Source organism: Orbicella franksi, chromosome 1, assembly GCF_964199315.1.
Source record: "Orbicella franksi chromosome 1, jaOrbFran1.1, whole genome shotgun sequence".
In the NCBI taxonomy this organism is placed as follows: domain Eukaryota; kingdom Metazoa; phylum Cnidaria; class Anthozoa; order Scleractinia; family Merulinidae; genus Orbicella; species Orbicella franksi.
The window spans coordinates 14,039,061-14,062,891 of NC_138145.1; the positions used below are offsets into that span (position 1 = coordinate 14,039,061).

At 37.5% G+C, this 23,831-nt stretch overlaps 1 protein-coding gene across 1 annotated transcript in view; it reads left to right on the top strand.

Moving 5' to 3' along the window:
• The window catches only part of LOC145478070 (TNF receptor-associated factor 6-like), an 89,963-nt gene extending 66,510 nt beyond the window's left edge, over positions 1-23,453 (top strand). Inside the window, exons 2-9 of the mRNA XM_081455977.1 lie at positions 1-2,793; positions 4,051-4,219; positions 4,736-4,793; positions 5,614-5,718; positions 8,694-8,858; positions 13,867-13,941; positions 15,405-15,482; positions 16,271-23,453. The exon at positions 1-2,793 is cut by the window's left edge and continues 1,742 nt beyond it. Of these exons, the coding sequence (XP_081312103.1) occupies positions 4,062-4,219; positions 4,736-4,793; positions 5,614-5,718; positions 8,694-8,858; positions 13,867-13,941; positions 15,405-15,482; positions 16,271-16,531 (900 nt within the window). The 5' untranslated portion in view covers positions 1-2,793; positions 4,051-4,061 and the 3' untranslated portion in view covers positions 16,532-23,453. The remainder of the gene's footprint in view (positions 2,794-4,050; positions 4,220-4,735; positions 4,794-5,613; positions 5,719-8,693; positions 8,859-13,866; positions 13,942-15,404; positions 15,483-16,270) is intronic.
• Positions 23,454-23,831: the final 378 nt, after the last annotated feature.

A 23,831-nucleotide genomic window follows, 5' to 3' on the forward strand; every position in this document is an offset into this window, starting at 1 on the left:
TTGGGTATTGGCATATTGCGTTGGTCGTGTCTTGGTGACCGACTTTTACTATTTCCTGTTTTAAAACCACAATTCAAACCTGGTGTAAATTAATAAACTTTTCTCTAACTGTTGTAAACTACTTTTGTTCATTATTTCGCCTACCTTACCAAGCTACGTAAAAGTGTTTTGTACACGGGTTGCGTACTTTTTGTGTTGAAGTGACATGGACTTTTACTAAACAACTTGTGTGATTATTTTAGTAGTTTTAGGTATTCACTTGTAGTGTGAGTTTAGACTTAATACGTGAGCGTATGATCAAAGAACTGCGTAAATCTTGGTTTCTGATACCATGAAACAGTAGCATGTTCTACAGTGGTCAGCTACATATAGTAGACACTTTGCATAAATGGCACCTAAATTTGAATAGCAATACTTGATACATCGTTAGCCTCGTTCTCATGTTTCTTCGCATGGATGTGGGGCTTAGAAGTATAACTAGTTATTCAAATATCGGCGCCATTTATGCAAAGGGCTAGATGATTTTTGTTTTACGCTTGTTGCTGATAAAATTAGGATCACGTTCAGTAAGGTTTAAAGGCATTTTGTCCACCCACATGCACAGCTGTGATTGGTACCAATATCAACTTTTTGGACGTTATTTGTGGGTTAGCAAATCATAGACTTTCGGTTTAACTCGTTATTTCCTTGGTTTCTTCCTTGTGTTCGAAGCACGTATTCCGCTATCAAAGAAGCCCCTGTTCTCATTCATCCTTAAAGCCTGGTTTTCACTAGCGACGTAAGCACAAGCGCAAGCACAAACGCAAGCAATAGGGATGACCCAAGTGAAAACGAAATTCGACGCAAACGCAAGCGCAAGCAAAATCATCCGAATCTTCCGTTATTTTGGAAAAGTGTTTAGGTGCGAGGTAATCTGGATCCAGTAATTTCATTGGCCAAACATAGCCACGTGTAGTAAGTATCCTTGTGCTTGTGTTATGCCTGAGCGGTATTTTGTTTTCACTTGTCGCAGCGCAAATGCAAGCATAAGCGCAGAACAAGAAAAAGGGAAAAAGGTGATCCTTGTACTTGTGCTTATGCCTGCGTCTAGGCCGTTTTCACGGTGAAATAAGAATGATCGAGTTTGCGCTTGTGCTTGCGCTTGTGCTTGCGCTTGTGCTTGCGCTTGTGCTTGCGCTTGTGCTTGCGCTTGTGCTTGCGCTTGTGCTTGCGCTTGTGCTTGCGTCGCTAGTGAAAACCAGGCTTAAGAATTTACAAACTGACCAATCATATATCAGTGCGTGGACGTAATGCTAGTGAAATTAAACGTCAGTTTTTGTTCGAGTTAGTTTCGGCTACGGCAGAGAGAAGACCATCAAATAAAGCAGTTACTGAACAAGTCTACCAGTCTCTTACAGCTTTCTCTCTTGTCCTTCTGTCTTTTAACACTCGCCTCTCTCATGTTTTGAGGAAGAGTTAGGAATATTACTGAATATTTCAATTCCTAATTGCACTAAGAAAGAAAAAAAAAAAAACGAAAATTGACCGCTCTGCGACTTTAAGCCCCAACATTTTTCATTCACCCAATGCGCGTGTTAATCGCATCAAAGTTTCAAACAAGTCAACCTGTGGCAATTTTGCTTGATATGTAAAGAAATAATTGGAAATCGTCATTTGAAACAAAAAAAACAACAAAAAACAAACAAACAAACAAAAAAAACAGTAACTGAGAATTCAACCATTACAATCAGGTTATAAGCTCGTGATTGCTATATGGTGATAGGTTATTGGACCTTCGGCCTCATCAACTATCATCTCATAGAAATCTCGGGCTCGTAATCTAATTGTAAATCAGATATCGCGTTTACCTGATAGTCGGTCGCTCTCTCCAGCCTCCGAACTACCTAGCCAACACGGTCAGAGCAGCCGAATGAGGCGTCTGTGGGGGAGAGAGATGAGGATCTCAAAGGCCTTGCCCATCACTACTTTAGTGGAGCCGTTGCTTTCGAAATTTTACGGTAGTAAGGTTTACATCCACACGTGACTCAGAGAAGTCAACAGCTGAAGTCAAATGACGACAACGTGCAAATCTGCTATTTTAGAATCACTGCCCGGTTCACTTTGTTTCTACCTCATTCATTAGGCTATTTCCGAGTTACCTTGTGCCTCTGTACTGTTATGCGGAGTCTTCGTGTGAAAACAAATGAAAATGTGTTCCACCTACAAGTTAATTTTCATGCGAATGAAATCATTTTTTGTACGAAGACTCGTTTTGAAACAGAGGCACAAGGTAACTCGGAAATGACCTATTTCGCTTATGAATTCCTCAATAAAGCAAACAAACGGTCAGTGGCCATCTTTGCTCTGCTCTCCACCAGTTTGTACCAAAGCACGCTTAGATTTCCTTTTGTATCAAAAAAGGCTCGCTATGGCATCCAATAAAGCCCCCAAATTGTGGTCATTTATCCAAAAGTAATTCATGTATCCCTTACGCCCGCAATCTCGTTCCCAGAGTCTTCGTTCCCCTTGAGCAACCATTTTGAAATAACCGAATTCTGCCCATCCGGTTTCACTGCGCAGTCTGCATCTATGTGCATTTGAAATAGTTGCTACCCTCCGCTTCCAGAGCTCTTCGTTTTCCGACCGCTGGTCAAGGGGAACGAAGACTCTGGAGGTTGTTGTGCCTTTCTAGTTCCGCTGGACAAAGGTAACGAAGGCTCTAGGAAGAAAGGCAAAAAGCGATCAGACAATCAGACATCGATCGCCGCCATTTTGTAAATTACATGGTCAGAGCGAACTCAGTATTATAGCTAGGTGAGTAGACTTGTTTAATTTATTTTGTATATAACATTTCTTCTTGGCAGAATTTCTCTAGAATTGTCGAGAGAACGCCTGTAATGCGATTGGAAAGATCGCTTCTGCAGGTTGGTCGATAGGAAAATTTGAGAGTATTCGGGAACCCAGGAATAAAAATACTAGATATTCTGCCACCCCTTTTTATATCAATTTTGAGAACTGAAAATCACTTTTGCAGAAAAGAAAGGTTCAAGTAACGATTACGAAAGAGAGAACAAAATATTTGATTAAGCTTTTGTTTGGAGTCAACTTTTGTTTGCTCAAGTTGTTCGCGCCCTCGCGCCGTATTGTTGTGTATATAGATCGGTTACTATGACGTTAATCGTTTTAACGGTTTTTCTTTCACCATGGATGAATCAGTTAAGAAAAACAAACGGCAAGAGTAACGAGATGCTTAATATTGTTTTCATTCGTGTGGCATAACAACCGGCAGGGTACGTATTTTGCAGAACGCCGAACATAGAATGCAGAAAGTCGAATGCGTGATGCGCTGTTTCCCCGGGGTAGTCAATCGATAAAAATCGATAACGAAAAACTTTTCGATAAATCTACATCAATCGATAAATTGAAATTAAAGGACCTTGGTCAGCCTCCGCCATTTTCGATGCCATTGAAACTGTTGATATTGCATGGTGCAGCAAACTGTAAATTGGTAGTTTCACACTGATTCCCTTTGTTTGGAAATGGTCGGAATAAAATACAATAGCCAAACTCTTGCATGTAAACAAAAACAAAGGTGTAGCTGACTAGGGCCCTTTAAGTGTTATCAATGTTATCAATCAATGGATAAAACTTGACATATTAGGTACAGTATAATGCCCAGACTCCTGGCATCTCTTGCCTAGGGATTATGCTGGGGGCAGGAGATGACCAACATTTCAGGCCATTCTTTGTCCTACAATAGGTTTTCTGTTAAATTTTTAAAAGGTAAATTCTTATCTTCTTGGTGGGAATTACACTCTTCAGTAGACATAAGCTGGAAATAATTCTTTCTATGATAATTACTTCAAAGTTTTGGTGCAAGCTTTCTTTAATATGCCATCTATGAAATGGAGTGCGTGCTCTTGGGTGTAAGTAGTGGTTTTGGCCTTGGCACTTTTTTCTCCATTGTGTGAGCCAAAATCAAGCTTGCAAACTGTAACATGGACTCCGCTAACTTACAAACTGTACATTGATTGCCACTAAGATTAATTTGCAGTTCTTCTACATTGGTAGGTACTGTTAAAATGCAAGTTGGACACAACATTCCGTATGCAGAGTTTGTACAAATTAGTCCTGCATACATTTGTAAATCCTGTGGTTATGTACTGCGAGATGCTATGCAGACTCCCTGTGGCCATCACTATTGTGAACCATGTATCAACAGGATTTTTGAACATGCACCGTAAGTATTCAGCAGTTACAAGATCTGTACTCTTCCGGCAGTCATTCATGTTAAAAACAAAAAATCAGTTCTATCTGACCTACAATAAAACATTTGGTGATGAATTCAAAAAGTTTAAAGATCACCCAGTCAAGTATCAGTATTCTTATATCTTTCTCAGGTCAGATAAAATTATTTGTAAGTTGTTATATTGTTAACTAATTGAAATAGATATTAATATTTAGTGTACATGTATAAAGCTTAATTAGTGGCACCTTTTCTTGTTATTTCCAAATTATCTTCAGTTAGCTCTGTAGTTAATTTATTTATCTCATTAGTTGTTGAATGTTCAAAGTGTTGAAAACTGACCTTTCTACATGTACTTCACTACACTAACTTATTCCTCTGCTGTCATCAAAATTTGATTATATCTTTTCTGTCTTATAAAACACTTTGAAGGAGTAAATTGCTTTTAAATGATTATTAAAAAACCCTTGACTGTTTCTATAATATATGTTTTTTTTTTCTATTCTTTAGGCATTTAAATCCTCTTTGTTTATATGAGCACTGCAATACAGCTTTGGAGCAGCAGTTGGTAAGATATTGGGTGACACTCAAAACTTGTCAGTCATGCTTTCTTTGCTACTGTAGTTACCTCTCTAGTTTTGTAAAGAACCTTTCATTTGAAAAGATGCCGATTTTATGTTCTCAGAAGATTCACCTTGTTTTCAAAGCAATCAAAGCCCCCTACACTTATAGCATTAGAAAATGAAAAAAATGCATATAGGACCCTGGTGGGTCATTGTTTCTGCAGCTACTTGTGGGAAAATATGTGGCAGTTTGTTAAAAGGAGATGAATGAGTCAGAAGGTTGCATAAAATTCTTTGACTGGGGTTGCTGACATATCAAGTTTACACTTATCTACTTATGGAAGTTTAAGCTACTGTTACTAGTAATACATGTACACAGTTGAATTGCATTGCATGGTACCTGCAAGTAGTTTTGAGAGAGTAGTTCTGTATAAAGTTACAGTAAACTAGCAGTAATAACAGATTTCATATTTTTTAAAAAATTGTCAGTTAGAAAAGCGAGTGAATTTGTTTAAGAAGGAACTACAAAAATATGATGGGCTGGTAACCAACATTCAGTGAACCAATAAGAAAGCTAGAAATGCCTTATCTGTTGTTGAGAATTGTATACCATCAGAGTATATTCTTCCATCACACAAGTCTGGTGTTTGATTTCTTTCAATTGATATTTTCTTTTTCTAGCTTGGTTGTCATTTGCTTTTTTCCCCTGGAAACCATGATCTTAATTTTGAATCTAGTACTAGTCTAGTAAAACAAGTATTAAATACTCTCAACTTTGATGGCTTGGCTAAATCTATATTAATTTTATTTATTTCCTACTCACAGTGCTTTGCTGACCTGCACTTTAGAAGGGAGATACTAGCCATCGTAACTTCCTGTTTCTATAGAGATGCAGGCTGTGACTGGAAAGAAGAACTCAGATTTGCAGAAGTATGTTAACTCACTGATTGACCTGATCAATAGTGTGATATTTTTGTTGTAGTGTCATATTTTTGTCATGGTTTTGTAGTTAATTTGATTGTTTTAACTGTATAATCTACTGAATGCTCAGGTCAGTGATCTACACTCCATGTACATGTACATGTACCAGATATACTGTACGCATGTCTAATTTTAATAATTATATATTTTCATGGTAAAAATAGATCCACAATGATATTAATGCATACATTCGTTTGCACAGTGTGGCAACTGAAGGGAAGGGGGATCGTTTTGTTGGAAACAGGCCAGGTATTTTTTTTGGACAAGACACTTTTTTTACATTTGTTTGTTTTTTTTTGTTGGTTAGTTCTGGGCAAATTTTGTGAAAATCTGCCATTTGTACATACCCTATTGGTTTATTTAGAGATAGTATTCCTTCATGTGCACTTATCAGAAGTGATCTCTCAGTGTGTATGTTGCAAAACAAATTATACGGTTCTTGCATAGTGATCAAGGGCTTATAGATGTACAAAATATAACAAGAGATGATATATATATGTTGATTTCTCAGATATAGTTCATTTTTTCAACAGCCTATTAAATAAATTTAACTCTATCAAAAAGGTCATGATAGGGGGACGTCATGAACATTAGCCTTGCGTTATGCTTGGTACTTTTATCATTTCGTCTCAGTTAATTTTTGAAAAGTATTTCACAACTTCTCGCATAATATGATCACTTGATAGTCAGAATGGAGTTTTTGCTCGGAGTTTAACAGCACAGAGATATTAAGTCGGAGATATCCTTCACCTTTTTACACAAATGGAGTCAGGTATTACAATGTGAGTTTTGCCCTACTTTTCCCTTCAACTATTCATAATTATTTTGCTGTGCTCCTTTCTTTCATTTGTAGTTATTTCTTCGCGTAAAGCACGTTTCTATTATTTTTAGTTCTCACCGCATGCTTCAATCATTGTAATCAAGAAATAAATCAGTGAACTTACAACGTCAATGTGGTTGATCACTGTGGTCTCAAATTGATACTTGCCCTGAGGACTTGATTCGGGAACGCAATAAGGGATTCTGGATAAAATAAACAAAAACAGTAGGTGGATTGACTTAGCCTGGAACTGAAAACATTCAAACCCATATTAAGTGGCCATCCTTGGGGAAATGGGAAGAGTGGCTGTTTAATAGGGGTTGGCCACTTAATAGGGTTGGTGTACTTTGAATATGTTTTACCATTGAGTTAACTTCTTAGAGAACGTACTGGTATGTAGTGCTGCAACGATACACCAATACACTGGTGAATGGTGATATTTTTTGTCACGATATGAATGTCGATATTACGACAAGATATCACAATATTATGATTCTTCATGAATAAAAAAATCAGTATTGAGAAATAACTGTCTTTTATGACTCCTTACCCAAGTCCAAGTCCTTTCAGAGCTATTTATTAAACAAAGGGACCTGGGAAAGGGAAGAAAAGTTCCATCTTTGCCTTTTATTGCTTTGTGTGCTTCCAGTCAGGTATCTTTCAAGATGGTGGCACAAAAGCATGCGCAGTTCTGATTAGTTGTCAGATGACACAGTCTTGTGCGCCCACAGACAAAACACATGGTTTGTCCGTTTTTCGCATCTCTTCTTTGCCGGATCATTTCAAGATTTCTTCCAGAAAAACTGATTTAGATCACATGTCAGTTGCATGTAATGGTGTATCGTATGGTGGCACTTGTATCGAGATATGTATCGTGTCGTGAGAAATTCCATTGTTGCAGCCCTACTGGTATGTTTGAATGTTTTTATCAGGCCTCCTGTGCTATTTCCAACTCTTATCTGTTATTGCCTCTCCAAAAAATGGCAAACTATAGTGTTGTGGTATCACTCAACCAACAGAGACGATACAATATAAACCCAACTTATTTATTTAATGATACGTAATGAAAGCCTAGTTACAAAGGAGTGAATTCTAAAAAAATGCAATCTATCACCAAACTAAGTTACTTAACTCTTCTACTAAAACCTCAGTCACCACTGACCCAAACCCACAATTAACGTCTCTGTCTCCAAAGAAATCTCCTCTCGACCCACTTGACTTTAAATGAAGTTCCTCAGTACAATAACTCTCTACCCTTCTTTTGGTATACATGTAGCTTCTCCAGTTGGTCTCTGCTGACAACAACAACCCATGCTAGCTAACTGAGTCCTTATATACAATTAATTAATTAATTTTACTGAACATTCTTGGAGCTTCTAGCACAACTATTTATGTAGCATTACTTTGTAATGACATCATTATTTTAAAAGAGTGTTCTTAACTGTCCCGTAGAGTGATAGTGGAAGGTTCTGGTACAAACATTGCGTGACTACACATACTAGAAATTACAGAAACTTAGTATTTACAACTGCTCTCCATAACAATAGGTTTTTGAATTTTTGGGTGGCCATTAATAAGGGTAAAGACGGAAAATCCTCATCTTGATGGTCAAAAGGTGGCTGCGGCTGCTTAATATAGGTGGCTGGTTAATAAGGGTTTTATCTACAGTATTTTACTGACAATAATTTTGGAACTTTGACAACTGGCTGCTCAGTAGGGGGTGGTTGCTTAGTAGAGGTTCAACAGTAGCTGGGATTGTAAACATGGCATATCACATGGTGACTTTCGTGCTAGTGGAACCAACTGGTATATGGCCATTAAAGTAAACTAGGGTCCAGTTCTCTGTAAAGAAATCCTTGAGACTGTGTGAGTTGTAAACCCACCAATGGGCAAACTGACAAATAGACAAACTCCTTAGGTGCTGACATGGTGTTGGTTAATGCCGACATTGAAATGTGTTGTTGCAGTTTTAATTTGTTATGTGTTTATAGTTAAGTATTAAAAATAAGTAAATTATATGTGAGCACTTACAATGTAACTTACATGTTGCATGCTATTCAAAACTGATGTGTTATGAATCTTGTTTTGTACCTTTATTTTCTAGGACCATTACCAGGACTGCCTTTTTAAGCCAGTACCATGTGTTAATGTTGGCTGTAATGTCAGTATTCCACAACACGAGTTAGCTTATCACCAAGAACAGCAGTGTCCATTTCGAGCACTGTTTTGCACCTTTTGCAATATCCAAGTGAGGATAACTGACTATGACGTAAGTTAATACTGTTTATTTATATAAATGACCTAAGAATAAATGATCCAGGGATTGATATTCTTATATATGTCTGGGATAAATTTTTACCAACCAGCTATTTTTAAACGTGCAGGGAACCTATATAATGAGGCTGAGGTGTTCAGCCTGCTAGTCACAGATCCCAACGGGTGACCAATTCTCTAATTTCATTGGGTTATTCACTCAGCTCTAATCTTAGAGCATACCAAGTTGCCACAAAATTCTGGAGAGCGATCAGGTTTAATTTTGTGTTTTGTTAATTAGAAGTAAGCAATACCTTTTGATAGCTCCAGGAGAATAGTTAAGAAAGATAATTGAGTGTTTTGATTTCAACTTCATAATTTTTGTTTTTCCACTTGCAAAAGCATATCACATGTTTTAGTGCTGTTTATGCAAATTAAAATGTGGTTTCAACTTGTAGTATGTTTGATGCCAGAAAAGTAAATGGTGTCTCTTTGCTCCTTTGTGTATCAACGCAGTTGAGAAATAATTTTGGAAACTAAAACTTGTAAAAGACCCAAGAAACAAACAGGGGTTTCATTATGGGCTGGCTTAAAACAGTTTCCAGCAGTTAGATTTTGATGAGTCATTATAACCACTCTTTATCACTTGGTGCGACAATCATGGTAATATATAGATTTAGCCAAGCCTAAAAGCAGATCTCCTGAGCTGGGTTGTAAGATAACCCAGGTTTTAAGCAAGAATTTTGACCTGAATTTTGTAACTTTGCAGTGAAGGCTGTATGTTTCTGTCAACCTTTTAGCTGAAGTATGGCCGTCATCTTGCTCGACTCCATCGTTGTCATCATCATCGTTGTCGTGTGTACATGCCCACGAGCAATACTGCTAGCCATGATAACCATGAGAAAATCTATTCATGGGTTTCGTTTTCTTTCCTATATGGGTATGGGGCTCCGCTTGGCGGCCCTTTGGGCTGCCAGAGCTCCGCTATCAAAAAACTACCTAATCATTGGTGGACACATTGTTATCATTTTCGTGACACAATAGGTTACCATAGCAACAGTATGACCTGCTGAAAACACTCTTAATACAGCTCTAGGGGCTTATAATTCAAAAATGGCACTGTGAATTTTTTTTTATATAATCAAATTTTAATAAGCATGATAAGATGCAACTTTTGGCAAAGTTTGAAAAAATTTGTACATAGGGTTTAGAGCCACCTTAAAGTTTTAATAATTTAAGGTGGCTCTGAATTATTTTATTTTGAATTATGAGCCCCTAAAGCAGTAAGTAAGGGTGTTTTTAGCAGGTCATACTGTTGCTATGGTAACCACAAAAATGATAATGTGTTCACCCGATGATTGGGCAGTTTTTTGATATCATGATTGTAGCATCAAGTGATAAAGAGTGGTTATAAAGGCCCATCAAAATCTAACACCTGGAAACTGTTTTGAGCCACCTTAAGGGCCAGGCACCGAGCAAATTGACCGCCTGTGTGGACAATTTTGTCCACCTGGTTTGACCATCTAGCAGAAAGTTTTTCTCATTTCTCAGTTTAAATGGTTTTACCAGCATTTGAAAACCAGTTGTCCCCCTGCTGAAAATGTGAATGACAAGCAGACTGCAAAGATAGCAATGGAAACAGATCGCTCATTCATCACAAGTGCAACTTTGCTATTTTAGTTAATGGCAAAATTTGAATGTTCCATGAACTCATTGCCCAACAGACTAAGAGAATTCATCATTTTTGTTCTTCCAAATTCTTCCAAAAGCATCTTTCAAAGGGTTAATATAACTCTGATTTCTACTGTATTTTTATTATTTACCATATTTATTCTATGTAAATGACTCTGTTGTTTTAACACACACACAAAAAAAATTCTCCACGAATTCTACTGTTGTCTGACTGTTGTTTTGGTTTTCCACCATTACACAAAAAAAGCCAGCAAAGTGCTTCAAAGGTGGCTTGTCCTTTCCTTTTTATAATTATAGGCTCGCTCTTTGTTTAGACCATAGCTGAATATTTTACACAGTGGGTTTTTGTCTCATGACATTATGCTTTGCCAATCTTCTAGTGCTTCAGCTGCTGTATTCTCTTATTAAAGCAGACTTAAACATCTTTGGGTGCATGTATTTGGGTGATTAGTACACTGAAAGTTGGCATCAGTGAGATCCTAGTTTGACCTTGGGAGGTATTTTTGGTGAATGACAACAGTTAGTCATTTTCAACTGGATAAATACTTGTATGTACTCTCAGCCAAGCTGTATCTCAGTTAAATGGACAATATCATGAGTCGGGGATGGGCAACATTTCATCCCCAAAGTTGAAAGAATCAGGCAGATCTGGTGTTTGTTTTTGTCTGATATGCATGTTTGCATTGTTGTTGTAATTGAAGAGCCATATGCATATCTGCTTTACATGTATGTCAAATTTCTCTTCTCTGGCTCTGATTTGCCTCAATCTCGGTAAACTAACCACAAATTATATTTTAAGGATGATCACGCTAATTGTTTCTGCGCGTCCTTACTGCGCAGACAAATTCACATGCCACGTCATGCATGTGAGCGTACACTAAGTAATAAAATGAACAATGATAGGGTAGATTGCCATTGCTATAGATGCCTGGATTTAGCGATCTTGGATGTTCGGTGATCCCTACTTTCTTTCCAGAAACAGATTTTGTTTTACAACTATCTCTACGTAAATAAAAACTCAATGTGGGAGGGTAAAAAAATTCAAGTTTTCTGTCCACGGGATGTCAAATCCTGCCATCTTGCGGCTGCAAGGCGCGTGAAACTATGGTTGCTAAATGTGAACTTGTTCTTTAAGGAACCTCACCAGTTGACTAAATTCACTTAATAGGTCAACTTAAACAATATTTGATAGAGAACATTTCACTTCAAAGATCTAATTGCAATATTTTTGGGCTTACAGACACTGTGGCTTTCACTAACTTAGCCCGATTAATTTTTTCAGATTTAGGGTGTTTTTCCGGGCATGTTCTCTCCAAAACAAAGTCGGTGGACCCCCCCCCCCCTCATTTTTTGACATATCTGACATAACTCGTCATCTTACAGTGGTAAAAGTCTCAGGGAAAAATCAATGTTGGAAAATTTTTGCGCAAACGTCCTTGAACACTGACCTGGACCTTTTTCACTTGTTTCCATGTTTTTGGAAGAAAATCTGCCTGAGTCAAGATAGCTTTCTCTCAAGCAAAGATGGCGGTGTCCTATGCCAATACGATACATAAAATGTGGCTTCTGTTTATAGTGTTCAAAGTCAAAACCAAATCCCTCAGAATCTTAGGTGTCCTCTACTAAGCCAAAGGAAAATAGGAAATTAAGTAGGAATATCACATCACGTGAGTTGGAGAGGGTGCCAAAGGAAATACTATTGAACAGAAAGGAGATATGATGCTCTTAAGTGCTCTTTTAAAATACCCAGCATGCCTGCCTGGTGGTTGAGAGGTATCATAAATCCTTGATAAACCCGTGAGTCATCAGCATGTTTTAAAGAGCCAAAATTTGCTTAATGATGTTCAAACAAACTGATACAATTGAATTATCGGTGTTTGAAGCCAGATCGATCCAGGCAGCAAAGTCCGAGAGCAGTTCTTGCCCAAGAAAACAATCCTCTCATGAGTTATGGCCCATTTGCCAGGCATTGCCATTGTCAAAGTTTGGAAAGTCAGAGCTGATTTTAGAGTTATAAAATATGTCTTGCATCGACCGCCATGTTTCTCGCGCGCAAATTGTAGAGAACCTTTCCGGCGTGCATTGCGATCACGCGCAGTGGGTGTCTTCGTGGCTTTAGAAGCCTGGTAAACAGCAATAAAAGTACGAGGAAGTGAATTTTACACAGGAAGTACCACAGATAATGGCCATGAAGTAGCGATTGATTATAACAGCAATTTTATTTCAAACTGGCATGATTTGTAGTGTTTCAACAAGATGTTAGTGTTTTTTTAGTGAAATCAACTTCTTTGAGCTTTTGCATTGACATGAAATCAACATTGAACTATTTTTAAGTGAAATGAGCATCTCTGGGGAAACCTATTCTCGTGAAATCAACAGTTAACTGTTTTTTAGTGAAAAAAGTGTTTTTAAGATCGCCTGTTGACCTGAAGTCAACATTTTGCTGTTTTTTGAAGACAAAATTATTGCTTTCAAAACTTGAAGTGAGACAAAGTTTTTTGCTTTGTTGTGGAGCAGAAACTTGTGAGCTTTTTTCTGGCAATTCGGAGCAAAAAAAGCAAAATATAACCTAAAATTTGACGTAAGGCAGATATGCATATGGTCCTTCAATTGTGAAATGACAAAGACTGACAGCTGTAAACCCTTGCCAACCTAAACCAGCACATGCATGTATGTTAATGTTTCTTAGTTTGGTACTGTACTTTGTACCCTGTAATTTACTTGTCAGGGGGTCGCATAAAACACATACAGATGTGAGTAGATCAAAAAAACTGTGTGTTGATAGTTACACCTACTTGTATTGGAGTATAGGGGACTCTAGATAGAATATGAGCAAGAATGAAATGAAATGAAAATGAATCGAAAGGCGTAATTTTTACTTTGTCACAATACTGTAGCCATTCCATAGGTTGATGAGCTATACTTGATATTGTTAAACAGTATATATTAAACTTAGGATTAGTTAGGATTGAATGATCAATTGCTTGGCTACTGTAGCTTGTCCTCATTCCTATTGTATGCAGGCTTAAGTTTCGAAATAGCTTCTGACTGGAAATTATCATTTATCAAGCTGACATTTTTATTCAGACTCACAAGACTACTGAGGCTAATAATGTTATTTCACTTGCCCACCGGGCCACGGAAGTTCTATTTTCACTTGCCCAAGAGCAAAATGTACTTGCCCCAGGCAATCGCACCTGGGTTTTTTCCTGCCGTGGTATGCTAATTGTAATTCACCTTACGTGGATGTGATGGTACTTGAAAATGAATCAGAATTAATTCCGTCAAGGTCTTTTTTGCAATTATTAATTTAAATTTGTTTTTTTCCAAAGAACCACATTGGATCTTGTGATCACATGAACGTTGCTTGCCCAAATTGTGGGAAAGAAAACATTCAACTGCGTGAGGTACAGTATATTACATTATTCAACGGCAACTTTTGTCTTGTAGACTGCAGCTTTGAATACCCATATTAAATTGCATATACTGTATATACATGTATGTCTGGCTTATTAAGAGGGTGTTACTGAAAATTTGAACCTGCTCGATCTCCAAAGTAGACGATGCAAAAGCATAAAGGAATGTCAGTCTTTTTCCCCCTCTCTCTAGTATCTTCCTGTTTGTAGTAAAGCGTCTTTTCATTGCTCAGAGTGACTGCTAGGTCTTCAGGAGACGAAAAATCAAAGAATGTAGCTCAGTTGCTGCAAAGGAATATGCTTTCCATTGAAACCGTTTTCATGTGTTTATGTGTTTATGTATGTATCCAGTCACATATAATTAAAGAGAGGTCCTCTCAGATCCTTGGGTTAGCTTTTAGGGAGGTCTTGAAATAACTTTAGTATAAAAAAGAAATAGAGACAACAACACGAAATAAAAACAAACAGATGAAATAACTAGGACTAGGACACACATGTCAACTATATTTTCATACCCGATGTCCTCATGTACCTGAAACTCGACAGGACAATGCTAATGTATGGCAGCACTTAAGTACAACACAAAGATTACAATGGGCGACAAAAGTAGTTGAGACACTTTTAGAAAATGAAGCTTTTTGATATTTATGCACTTATTCTATTTTTTTTTCTCTTTTTTGTAACTAGCGTTAATTCTCTGATACCCTTGGCCCCCCAATTCAATGTTGTGTAGGCGCTGTGGTCTGTGCAGTCTAAGAAATAGAAATATCAACATTGTTTGGGGGAAAAGGGGGGCAAAATGTTTCCAAGACTCTCGAAAATCGAATTTTACTGCCAAGTGTCTTGACACTTTTGTCGCCCATTGTAGCATGAAGCAGGGCTCTCTGTCAGCCCTGGAAACCAGGGAAATTCACCACCTGGTCATGGGCCTAGGTAGGCTGACTCCTCTTGAGATAGGGAGGATTTTTCAAGATACAGATGTACCTGTTAAAAATATAAGTTGAAATTTTTGCTAGATAGATAAAAATAATGCTAAGTAAAACTACTTAATATCTGATGGCAAAATGACAGTGAAACGTGGTGAATGGGGTCGGGCTTGCTCTGTTCAAAACACCTAGAACATTGGCAGTAATAAGTCTGGGCTTGTTTAGTTAAATTTTAAAGAGTCCTCAAAAAAGACTTACAGAAAGATGTACTGGAAAGGGTAACTTATAGTTATTATTGTAGTTAAAGCTAAGCAGGGAAATCTTACATGTACATCTTCAAAAAATTTTTTTTTACCCTCGACCTGGAACATATTACTAAATAAAGTTAATTTTAATGTCAAAGTCAATTATGATAAACAAGAGATTAAACAAACCTGAGCTTTTATGCTAGATGGCAATACATAGCTGAAGCCTGCTTATAAAGTTATCATCATATAATTATCTACTGTTGCTGTAATCATCCTGCAGTTGAAAAAGCACCAGGACCCTAATGGAGACTGTCCCAGGAAGCAATGCCCATTTCTTGAGGATGGATGTGGGTCATCTGTAAGTTGTTCTAAAATGATGATTTGAACTTAAGCTATATCACACCAATTCCTCGTGAACGTGATTGGTTACTAGACAGGATTCTCAATTACCTTTTAGCTATCTGTTAGATTTCAATGTACATCCTTTTTTTTTGGCAAAACACAATTTCTTACAGTATGTACACTACAGTATTCTACTTTCTACAATTTACAACTTTCTATACAATACTCCACTTTATGAAACAATACTTACATTACTTACTTACTTAGATTACTTTCTATTTATAACATGAAACAAGAGTAACTCTATTTTGTATGATACAATTCTTACTCTAGTAACATTTACATTACATAACGTTACATAACAGCACAATACAATGCATTAATAACATGACATATTACAGTCTGCTACAATTATATTTCAAGGCTTAAATTGGAATGCCCTAATACTTACATAATATTACTAATAACAATAGAGCAGGCCGCAGTCACAGTGCATTCTGAATAGTATTTTGGTGTTGTTACTTGTCAGGATCCTCAATTACCTTTATATTATCTGTTAGATTTCAATATACATGTTTAGCAAAGTGGTACTGATGGCCAACTGGTCTTCTTTGGGTTGTGTTACACGATGCACTGTACAGCCATAACACTTACTAGTCGGTGACACTACTCACACCTGTTTAAGGTTTCAACTAAGGGCCCCGCATGTATCTCTATTTGATTTTGTGATGTACAGTATATTATTTGGATCAATGACTTGAAATTTGTGTGTGATCTTGATTTTAACTTTTGTTATTACAACAGGAGAAGATGAGTGACGATCAACTTCGCAATCATTTGGAAGAAAGAATCGTATCACACCAGCTTATTTTGTTGAACAAGATCAAAGATGCTGATACTCAGAAGAGTTCTCAAGCTCTATCAACTAAACAAGATGCCTTGCAGCAGAGCCTCAATACAGCCGAGGAAAGAATTACAGGACATGACTGGGCACTACAGCGCCTGTACCAGAGGGTAACAGATTTGGAAAGAAAAGATAAACAGCCCAAGAAAGGTGGTGAGTAATGAGGATGGAATTTTCTGGTTTTTTTGTTTTTTTTTTTGTTTTGTTTTTGTTTTTTTTTAACTCCTTGAAATAGAGGGGGCATCTTTGCATCTGTACTGATAAAAGTAGCTTTTTCGTATGGGTGTTATGTGAGTTGTTTCAAGAGGGTCAATATGATAGTGAATAAAAACCACATGTACATGTATCTTTACAAATTAGTGACACGAGGATAAAAAGACAAGTCTTTAAGCTACCCCATGATAATCTTCCGACCAGCTTTCGTTTGCAGAGACCTAGCGAAAAAACCTCTCAGCTTGACTAAAATTCTTTCGACTAAAAAGCCAAATTCTCTCGGTGCAAATAATAGTACTTCTATTTCAATGCATGCGTGTAGTACCTAGGAGAAATTGCTGAATTGGGGCTAAAGGCGGGGAATCGTATCTTTGCATCTTGGATAAGAGAGCATTCTCGCTTCATTTAGGAAGAAATATGACGTTGTTATGTAGAAGCTTAAAGATGGTTTTTTATTCTTCTGTGGGTAAAAGTGTTGGAAATGTAACTCGTAAGTTGCGTTAAAGTGCTGCAATGCCGGGAAGCCACAAATTGGGGGTAAAGGATATCTGAAAATATCATGTAGATGCATATGGCTTTAAAAAGGGTTCATTTAAAACATTTGTACATAGATGTAGAATGCAGGTCATTTACAATGAAAACAGGTCTTTGTGTTCTTTGTGCGGTAACCTAGTGTCCCTAACATTCCTTTAGGAAAATTATAATGAGCATTAGTTTTTACTAGTTCTGTGATGGGTTTAAAATGGGTTTGTGCCGGGAGCTTACGTACAGTAAAATGAGTTTCTTATATGTAGATGACTAGTTGTGTTAGCTAGTGTCCTTCAAATACCTGTGGGTCAGTTTATTACTAACTAACAATGAGCTTTTTCTCGTGAACTTTTACCTCTTAATTTTATTCATACTTATCATATTTATGCATCCAGATACATTGACGTACATTCTGCTGCATTCTACTTGAGATCTGTGGGACGAATTTCGAAACTTAAATTATTCAGAAGCATGGTTCATTTTTGCCGGTATTAGTTTGTAAAATGTCCTATGTGGTAGTAAATGGTTCGAACCTTACAGTATCAGTAACTTGTCTACTGTATTAACTAAAAACACATATTGTGGAAGCAGGGACACATTATAATATTGGTCATAAAGGCGCATACCAAATGAGATAAGCCTTTACTCACTTAGGATTTTTTCATTCAAAAGATAACGTACATGTACTTTAGAACCGATGAAATGAGGCATTTAGTATTGGCACTTTGTCCGGCGGTAATGCATGGTAATATACTACAGTATTAGCTTGTCATAAAATGAGAGATGGAAACTACATGTAACTAGTCTATGTTAGACAGATTTTTTAGCTATTGTGGCTTATATAAAGTCTATGTTAGACGTTGTTGTCAATTTTGTGTACAAAACACCATTGTACACAAGTTTTTTTTTTCTTGTACACTAAGTTTGTGTACCTTTGTTATTCGTTGTCTTTTTCCTTTATGCCTTTAGGGTCCCTGGGCTGGTAAATCGCCGTGTGCTTCTGGAATGAGTTACTGTCAAACTGACAGAACTGTAAACACCTGCAATGTTTGGAATCTTTATTGTGTTATAACCAATCACAAGCGAGATCTGGAAGACCTTGTTTGTGATTGTAACACAATAAACATTCCAGACATTTTAGGTGTTTACGGTTTTGTACGTTTGACAGCAACTGATCAGTCTTGAGCCGTTGCTAAGGAAATTTTATAATCGTATAACCTCGTCCCATTTAGTCAGTTCAGAGTTTTTTAATGTTTCATAATCAGTAACATCAATGATGACGTCATAACGCCACGCCCATGGTCATGTGACTCATTCCGAAAAAATACAAAGGCTCCTCATATCTACCGTAAGTCAGGCTAATGCTTAAATTGGTTAATGGGCCCTGAGTTTCCTTTTAATGTATATGTTAGCGTTTGGGTAGTTTTTCTTTATGTTATATTTCCCTATATTGTTGTTTATTGTTTCCTGTTTGTCTGTTCGTCTGTCTCATGTCTAAATAAGTTTACACTGAGTGTTGGCTTATCTACGCTTGTGTAACCAACTGGAAAATTATTTGCAAGATGCCGCTTGAATGTGCACGGATGTACTTGTTGTGGTTGTGTTTTTTTCTTTTTAGCAGTTTAATTTTAGCAGTGTTTCTATGTTGTAGGTTTTGAAAAGTTGGACTCTGACTCAACATCGTTACAAAAAACGCAAGCGCAAGTAATTTCAAAGCTGTTCAGTCTTGGTTCAGTCCAAATTCTTGTCCAGGTTTTTGTGGAAGCACATGTAAACGAATTACCCTGGCTTGTCTGTTATATATTTATCTTCATGGAAATTATGCAAGGATATCGAAATTTACGCAAGGATGACGTTTCCAATGTCAGCGTATAAAAATAGATTTTCTTTCTTGCGGCCTTTCAAAATTGTGTATAACAGGAAATCCGTATGGTACATTCATAATATTTATTTAGATAAATTTATTTTGACGGCTTGCTGGATTGTAACTTTGGTGAATGTAATTTAACACATTGACGTCAGTTTTTCATGCGTCTGTCCGTTATTGATCATGAATTTCGTCATAACATTGTCAAAGTAGCTGTGGATATACGAGGCGATAGCCGAGTGTATCCGCAGACTACTTTGACAATGCTATGATGAAATTCATTGTCAATAACAGGACAGACGCATGAAAAACTAACGTCAATTTGTTTTTTACGATAACAAATTGTCAAACTGTTCGCTCTCGCTCGTTGACGCCTCGCTTAAATTACAAATACATGTGTCTGTCCGCTTATTGACAATGAAAATTAGCCAATGAGCGCGCGAGAATTTCTGCAGTTATCGTGAAAAACAATAGTGATATTCGTAGTTAGTCTATGTTAGACTGTTACCATATGTCGGTCTGTGAGACCATGGTAGTTCCTGTTCCTTGAATGTGTCATCCAGTCTATGTTAGACTGTGGGGATTTTTTCCTTTATGTGGGACTACGTTAGTCCACCTCCTTCTCGGTCTATGTCAGACTGTTAATTGCTCTCAATATTAAATTAGCCAATTCTTGTATTCCGTATCTATTTTGAAAGCTGGACAACCATGTTTCCTTCACATTTAAGTTTCTGTCTTTGAAGCTGACATTTTGCGCAGAATATCATCGGCAAATTAGCATGTTTCAACGTTGTGAATAGTTTATAGGATTTTTCTTCTATAGCAGTATAAACCCTTGTATTTGGGTCAATTCATTAGGACTTAAGCATGTAATTGTTGTTATTGTTGTTGACTCTAAACGCATCGTTTATCGAGTCATTCCAATCCTACTTGAATCAAAGCGTAATAGTCAGTAAAATATCATTTTGGTTTCCCACATGTACTTTAAGTGGAATGCAGGAAAATGTACTCAAAAGCTCAAGCGTCTCTTTGCCATTAGAGCGTCATACGTACAGGTCGTGGGAAGATATAGGTGCTGGTCGCTGGAGGGAAATCCTACTGATGTGTAAAGATATTCTTCCCGTTGTAAAATATATCTCGTTTATTTGAAAAATATCACGGTTTGTTGTTTTTATCATCGTTTTATATTTTTTTAATCACTCGATATTTTGCATGTTGTAAGCTTAGTTGTTTATGTGATTTTACCTCTGTAGGTGTAAGCATTCAGTTCTTTCTTTTTAAAATGAAAATTTAACGAATTACCATAAACTAGTTCTTATCAACATTTATGTATTTCGGTAATTGTAGCGGATTAGGATTTCAAATGTGAAACGTTTTTGTAATGGTGAGTCTGACTGGAGTTAAATGTCAACTGTCAGCAAACGTGCGTATCGTTGGTCAGTCGTCAGTATGGGTGTAAAGTTTGGGTGAGTTGTAGTTTGCAAGTTTTTACTTGTTGGTTAAAATCGTGCCCTTTTTAGCTGTGCTTGTTGCCATTTGACTCCGCCAGACCCTTATTAATGAAGCCTTTTTTGTATGGCAGTTGGCAGAAAGTAGCATGTTTTGTGAATAATACATTTTAAAAAGGTTTTCACGTTTTTTTTAAAATCTTTTACATTTGTCTTTTCGTTAAACATTTTGTATTGTATCGTAATATTTGTACTTTAAACATCAGGTAATTCTTATTTGTTATATAGCTGGAGTTTAGTTCAATCTAACGCACTATCTCCACTATCCTATTGGTTGGTTTGTAATCACCTGGCAATGGCTAAATCTTACCGGGCGACAATTAAGCGATTTTCGCCCCGCGCCCCCACTTACCAGAGGTTACTTTGACTTGGGGGTCATTCCTCTTGCCTTATTACTTTACACTAACCTCCAGCTAGATAAGAAAACACTTAATTACAGGTCTCTTGGGAAACGGTTAGTTTTGTTATCCTTCGAATCCGGAAGTGCAGCAGCTCTCATAAGCTTGTAATTCTATTTGTCGTCTTGGTTTGTAGCTGTTATTGTTTTAGGGCTAGGTGCATTGTTTGTTTGTTTTGTTGTTCTTTCAAAGGGTATCGAGCTATTCATGTGAGACCTTGCGAGAGTTACCACATGACCCTTCGAATCTCGATGAAACATCGAGATTCTCGGGAAAACAAAATTAACTGTTTCCCTCGGGACCAGCAATTAAGTGTACAATGTCGTGGGACTACACGCCGTTCATTTAGGTAATAATTGACGTCCAACTGTTATGTTGGAGGACGTCTTGTATTAAATTATGATAGGGACCTTACGCATCTACGACGGCGACGGCGAGGACGACGCCTAGTAAAAAAATGTGTTTCTATTTTACTTTGGAATTTCGTATTTATTTGGAACTATCCAGTGTGTCTGTCGGTATTAAAACTTGCCCCTGCTGAATATGCTGCGAATGAGTTCATTTCCAAGTAGAAATGCGAAAAAGTAGTCGTTGTGGTTCACGTTCTACAGACAACGTAGAATTTGGTAATTTCACGTTGCTGTTTTGTAGAGGACGCCAAAGAAATGTCCCAGAATTATAATGCTCGTGCACAGCTATTGTTTTGCTCATTAAACCTTTTGTTTGGTGACGTTCTCGTTGCCATTGCCGTCGTATTTTGCGTAAGGTTCCTAATAAAGAGTTGACGCAAACCACGACGATGACGGAAACGAGAATGTCAAAAGACGAAAGGTTCAATGAGCAGAGCAGTGACTACATGTATGGGCTTAGGTCTTATATCTTGGTACTTGAAATGACCCAAATCTTCGTTTTCTACCTTGACTGTGAATTCTCAGTATGTTTGTTTCGAAATAAGTAGTTTGAGCTGAGGATAGTTCTAACACGAATAGACACATTGAATAGACCTAGAGATCATTAATCTTCTTAAGTAGAATATGAAGAAGTTTTTCAATCAACGTTGCCATCGGCGTCGCCATCGTGGTTGTGCAAGTCCTTTATGAGACTAAGAACTGGAGGTTTCTGTCCCGGGAGGGGGGACTCCCATATAAAATGGACGGTGCTGCTCGTCGGATATTGTGAAAAGAACCCCTAAGAGATATCAAGATCCTGTTTTGTGAGAATGGCTTGGAATTTTTTTCACCCCTAAGCAGTACCAATTCTAAAACAAAACATTATTTCCTGTCATTTTATTTGGCTCAATACCCTAAAAGTTACCGCGAAAGCTCCCGCTGTGGACCTCTTGATGCTGAACAGCCTAAAAGGAGGTACCAAAACCGCTTTTTCAACCCCGAAAAGGTACGATGAGCACCCCCTTCTTTTTTATATGGGAGACCCCCCCCCCTCCCTCCCCCACCAGTTTTTGTCAACTAGCAGAGTCTAGAAACCAAGAGCGAGCAGTCCAATGCCGTAATACAGGATAACCGCGCACACCCACCTAAGGCATTTTGTCGATCGATAGAAGATACCTACATGTCTTCAGCTAATCCCGAGTTTGCCAGGACCACTGGGTTGTGCTAATAATGCTCAGGTATGTTGTGCATGAAAATACTCGTTGCCAGAAGTCTAAAAGATTTCTGTCGCTGTCTAGTTGGGGGATAATTAGCTCGCTCCTACAATCGTGGACAAAAGTCCTTGGGACGCTTATGTAATTTATCGAATCGTATGTGTTTTACTATTGAAGTTGGAAAAAAGCGTTAATCTTCCCCCTCCCCACCTAATACAATGTTGAAAATCAGAAGAAATTGCAGGTACTAGTTTTCAACATTGTATGGGGGTGGGGGGCGAGGTTAGGCAGGTGAAGTTGTATTCGCGTCTGCTGTGTGCGAAAAAGCGCCAAAAGTGCAAATTTGTCGCAAGACTTTAGTCCATGATTGTAGAATACGGTATAAGCTAAGAATATAACATTTCTTAAATTCTTACGGCTTTCGTTAAATTAAAAGCAAAACGACACAATGGTCGAAGAAATGTTGCAAATCAATCAGTTGTTCGGGATAACGGAAATTGCTGGTGGCACACGCAGGGTAAGTGGGAAGGCCGATGTTTTTTCAGAGAGGTGAAAAATCTACCAAGCAGAAATTCTGCGTAAGAAAGCGATTGGTACAGAATCTATTCTAATACTGTTATGCCTCTAGAACGATAGTACAGCCACAGTGCCCCGCTATGTGACCACCTTGGCTTAGAATTGGGGGAATTTTTTTTTCTAGTAGTGCTGTTTTTGACCAATCTCCGTAGAATGAATTTCTGAATTTTCTTATACATGCAGTGCAATGCGTAAACAATACGAGCGCTACGACTGCGGATAAAATTTGAGATAGGCCGTTGATGGTCTTGTCAAAGGTTCCTGTCGTTAAAGGTTGGGAAAATACTAAGCAGCTTTTCTCGTTTCTTTAACTTTCACTCATGTCACCAACAATCTAGTCACATGAAAAGAAAAAAAAAAAAAAAAAAAAAAAAAAAAAAAAGGAAATAATATTTTCTATTTCTTTTACTAAATAATCGCTCAAGATAGTTTTTAGCCTCAAAGGGACACTATGATGACAATGGCATTGTAATGTCAAAACCCAAAAGGCATATTGTAATTGACAGAATCTTAAAAATAATCGTCGGTGTCTATTAAAAAATACTGAGAGGCATTGAGCGATTAAAGGGGTTTTGTGCCACAACACCCCTTTAATCGCAGTCATCCATTGGCAAGGTCAAACTGAAAAAATGTGTGGGAGACTGTCGAATTTGTCGCTATGTCTTGAAAAATCCCTCAAAACTGATTTCAATCCTCTGCAAGAAAAAATGATGGCGACTGTACATTTATCCATAATTTGCATTGCAGGACTGAAAACCTTAACAATGC